Below are 4,895 nucleotides of genomic sequence, written 5' to 3' on the forward strand. Positions count from 1 at the left end.
ATCACATTTAAGTTTAACATAACTTAATAACTTACAAAAAGTTAAACATTCACACATTACATGAATTCAATATAAATTGACAATTATTGTGTGCATGAGATTTGAATCCTTTTATCTTTCAATCGTAGATATATTAATTTTTTGTTTTGATATTTTCGTAACATTTTCTTCACAACTTTAATCTCAACAAAAAAAATTGTAAATCATAAATATTTGCACTTTTTTCATTCTTGTCGTTGTAATTTAATACAAATTTCATTTCTTTATTTTAATTTTAAATACTATGAATACATTTAACTGAGATATAATACAGATTCTTCAATAGAAAATTCTAATCTAAAACATATACCTAATTTTAACAAAACCCTCTGATTATACACAGAGTTGACATGATATTTGAGTATCTGATCAAAAGATTGAAAGTAATGATTTTCACTTCAGTCCTTTGGTTTCATATCCCTGTTCTCCAAATTGCATGTGGTTTACACATCGGCTCAGGCTGTGCCTTTTCAGTCCCTCTTTGAAAAGAAAATGGATCCAACATGCACCAAAAACAGTGCTTTGAAAGTTACTCCATTTTGCCAACAGGATTTTTGGTTTAGGATTTCTAGTTATTCATATATCAGACTAATAGTTTAGGTTAAAGTTGCTTGCTGAAACATAGACAATAAAAATTGGAAACCAGAATATTATTGATCATTAAAAATTGGAAATTACTAATAATATAATTTTGTTAATACTAAAATACAAGTTGGTTATGAAATGGATTGCTTGTGATTCAATAGGAAATTCTTCACAATTGTATTGAACACCTGTGGGTTCTCAATGTGAGGAACGTGGGAGGTATTTTTCATTACTACCAGCTCTGCTTGATCTGCAAGATGCCTGCACAATCAACATATTTATCAAAGATCTTTATTATCTTTGCAAAAATACCCAGAACACTCAAATCCACCACCTTGATTAATAGAAGTTAAATATTACATCCTCCAGTAGAAGTTGTTAGTTTTATAGCACTTGATCAGCTACATTATGGCTAGTTGCATTGCCTCTTCAATTTTAGTTGCATTACAGGGATACAGAATTCTCAAATTATAAATGCATCTGACACAACTTAATTGTTAGGGATAGCTAAAAGCCATCCAGATCAGATGAGGTTACCCAATGTTAAGTAAATTTGATTTGTATCACAAAGTCAAAGTTGTTAGTTTTATAGTATTGGCGATACATATATTGCATATAATAAAGCTTATAAACAGGCTTGGAATCTTTTATTGTAAGGTGACCAAAGTGAGCAAGTATTGTGCTCACTTGGCAATTAGATTGACTAGATTTGGCCAAAGGATAATTGGAACTTCATGACTGGTTTTTCCTCCATAGGGGTTTTCCAAGAAAATTAGGTACGGTTGGTGCTATGTTATAATTAACTATATCTATCTTGCATGTTTATTCCTAGAAAGTGGTTTTAGAACCATGGTTGTGAGCTGTTGAATGAAACTATCATGAAGGCAGTCAGGTGGAATGAGTTGACTATGGACAGATCCATTGGCGTGATGGGTTGTTTTGAGAAGTAATAGATGGTAAAACCTGTTCGCAAATTCATGGAGCAGCATAGTTGCATGGACGTGGGAACGTGGAATAGCCAGGCAAGAGAATGGTGGCATTTGTAAGTGCCCAAATAGTCTTAAAATAAAAAAAATTTACTTTGTAAATGCAGCTTTTGTAAAAGCTCTATGTAAATGGGCATATGGCTATTAAGAATTTAAGACCTTAGTAAGAGATGCTACCCCTAATAAAGTGATGGGTGGCGGTGGCAGTTAGTGGGGCAGTGGCATGCGGGATTTCTGGATTGGATTTGAAGAGTTTCCCAGTTAAGTAAAGGGGTTGTTAGGTAAACTTGACTCGGTAGAGTCAAAGTTATTTGGTTTACGGTATGTGGTTTTTCGGGCACATGGTATTGCATGTAATGAGGCATGGTTGTGAGTTATGGCATGAATTAAGTGTGGATGGATCCACTTGAGAAGTATTAGATGGTAAAACCCATGGAGTGGAAACGTGACTGTAGATTGAGATCAAGGCAAGAAAATGGTGGCATTTGTAAGTGCCTAGATAGCAACCTAAAAATTGAAATAAAAAATTTGATTTGAAGATGATTTTTTTTTTTTTAATTACGTGTAGTTGGGCCTGCTACTATTAAATTTGGTAAAGCATGCATAACTCTAGAAAAGTCTAGAGTGATAGGGGGCATGCGGGTCTTCTGGATTAGATCTAAGGAATATTCCCAAGTCAAGTTTAAAGTGGGGATTGTTAGATCAACTCGACTCTGCGAGTTGTTAGATTTACAATATATAGTTTTTTGTTTACATGATATTGCTAACCCATGGTATTGCATGTAATGACACCTATAAATAGGTTTGGAATCTGCCATTGTAAGGTTTTAGAAGTGAACGAGTGTTCTGTTCACTTGCCTGGTAGGTCGGCCAAATATGACCAATTCATAGCTAATTTTTCCTTCATTGAGTTTTTCCAAAGTAAATTCCTACATATGATTTATGTGCATGTTGCTATGTTATAGTTAACCATATTTTCCTCTCTTGCGTGTTTTTTTTTACCTTACGCCAAATACAATAATAGAGAGGAACACGTGCAAGACTTTAGTCCAACTCTACATCGCTTACCGTCCACAACTAACCATACAAACAAAAATGTTGAAACACAATTGGAACAGGAAGACTCACCTCTTGAGTTGGAAGGCCTTCTCAAGTGGAAAAATCTGGTCATGCTCCCCCCAAACAATCAACACGTCCTACAAATCACCAATAAATCTCTCCTTTAATACCAGGCATACTCAAGACATCGAGGTCAAGGATAGCAGTTGGAAACAACTCTCGACGGTAAACCTTACAGGCAGAAAAATATAAAGGCAATATTGATTACCTTGTTGATAACAGGAAGAGGGGACTCACTTCCACTGCCATGGATAATGCCTTCCAGCAACTCAACTTTCTCTGCTCTATTTTCCGTATACAGAGTCTGCATCACAGTTCATATAAACCCCTTAGAATTTGTTCTTAGATCAGTAGATACAAACAAAAACAAGGCAGCAGTTATATAATTGATGACTGGTGTCTGTAAATGTTGCGTCTTATGTTTCATCCAGAGAGGCTAGGTGCATAGTCTGGATATGGTAAAATGATCAGTTAACTCTACAACCCTTCGCTGTCCATATCTTTCTACCTTGGGCAAAATATACAACATCAGATGCATATCAAGCCTGGGGTTAGATGTGTCTGTGCTATAACTTCAAGCCATTTCAATATTGTGGTAGATATGTAAAGAATTCGCTCTCTAGATAGCCAGAGTCAATTCCAAAGTGGATTTCATAAACAATAGTGGAAAAAAATAAATAAATGACATCTATACATACTTGAATGAAGTCCTTCAGGATAAAATTAGGAACTATGGTGACTGGGGATTTGTATACAGTGAGTCTGGTCAAAGTCCTCAAAATAGCAGGAGACTGTGGAAGCAGAAGATCTGAAATCTTGGACATATTTGCACGTTTAAGCAGCTCTATGTTGTCTTCCAGCTGCCTACAGATAGCTGAGCTTGCGATCGCCACCTTATCCACAGCCTCGGGGTAGAGATAGGCCAAAGTGTAAGCCACAAAACCACCATAACTGGTCCCAACCACACTGATTTTGTTCACACCGAATCTCTTCAGCATTTTCATGAGAGATTCTGCCTGAAAAATCTCTGATCTCTCAGAGCTTTTGGTTGTCGAACCTCCGAAGAAAACCAGGTCTGGAACATAGACATTGAAGCTCTGTGTAAAAGGCTTTATCTGTGGGTACCATTGCCACATTGCATTGGTCCCAAAGCCATGTATGAGAATGACATTTTGCTTGTTGGCATCCCACTTCTTTGGAGTCCAACAGTGCATGGTTGTTTTATCATCCACGTCCAAGAGCTTGGATTCCAGGCCTGCATAAACAAAGGCCTTCTGTAGCATTCTGTCACAGAATGATACTAGACTGAAACAGTGGCTTGCCATAGCCAAATTCCCCAAAGGCTATGCGGGTGCTTGTGAATAAACTGTAGATGATATACAGAGCTGTATCCTCAATAATCCAATTGAAGATTGTCAATCCCAGCTGTTGTCTAATAGAAATGAAATCCTTGATAGCTCATAATTTTCTTTACATATGTGTGTTACACCGTTCTAATTTGAATCTGGAAAAGAGTCCTAGGATGTTTTAAGATTGGGACAGCTATTTCTGCATTAGCTTCAGTTTTTTCTAGATGTTGAAAGCCTTGGAACACATGACAAATTCCTTCAGAATCCAAATTTGTTGACATGCAGCAAGCGTTCTGTGCTCAAGTCTGATTTTGTTTTGGGAAGCTTCGCAATCTATCAACTTTCATCCTCATGAAGCTTCAGGTTTACCTCAATTCTTTTCTCTAAATTGTTGTTTCCTCACTCGTTCTCACAACGATAATTGTTTAGTTGTCTTTGAATATTTACATGTTCTTAAATTAGATGGTCAGTTAAGCTTTCTTTTGGCATATTGGTTTGCAGTATAGGCATCGTTTTGGCTCTTATTAGGGTAGATTTTCTTCATTTTACCTGAAATTTTGTTAAAAATGTGGAATATCATAATTTACAGTTGTTAACTTCACACATTTCAGTGTTTCAAATTTTTTTCAACACACTGAATCCATGTTTATATTCAAAAATAAAATTTAAATTATAGAACATTGCAATCTCATAAAAAAATCTTATTGCCAAATTCCTCCCCTTAAAAAAGAAGCAGCTAGTTAAGCTACAGCCTTTGGTTTTTTTCATTCTATTTCACAGGTGTTTATTGTACACCCATGCTACCAGGAGTTGTACC

General features: G+C 36.0%; 1 protein-coding gene across 1 annotated transcript; it reads right to left on the reverse strand.

Annotated features, from left to right (window-relative positions):
* Positions 1-587: 587 nt before the first annotated feature.
* LOC149256040 (uncharacterized) lies at positions 588-4,128 on the reverse strand. Its single transcript, XM_089457369.1, has 4 exons — positions 3,428-4,128; positions 2,938-3,033; positions 2,739-2,806; positions 588-885 (listed from the first exon to the last, which is right to left on the reverse strand). Exons 1-4 carry the CDS (start codon positions 4,052-4,054, stop codon positions 756-758), a joined length of 921 nt encoding a protein of 306 aa, XP_089313495.1. The 5' UTR covers positions 4,055-4,128; the 3' UTR covers positions 588-755.
* Between the last annotated feature and the right edge of the window lie 767 nt (positions 4,129-4,895).

This window comes from Pinus tabuliformis, chromosome 7 (genome assembly GCF_031772625.1).
Source record: "Pinus tabuliformis cultivar Carrire ecotype Pingquan chromosome 7, CPIR1, whole genome shotgun sequence".
NCBI lineage: Eukaryota > Viridiplantae > Streptophyta > Pinopsida > Pinales > Pinaceae > Pinus > Pinus tabuliformis.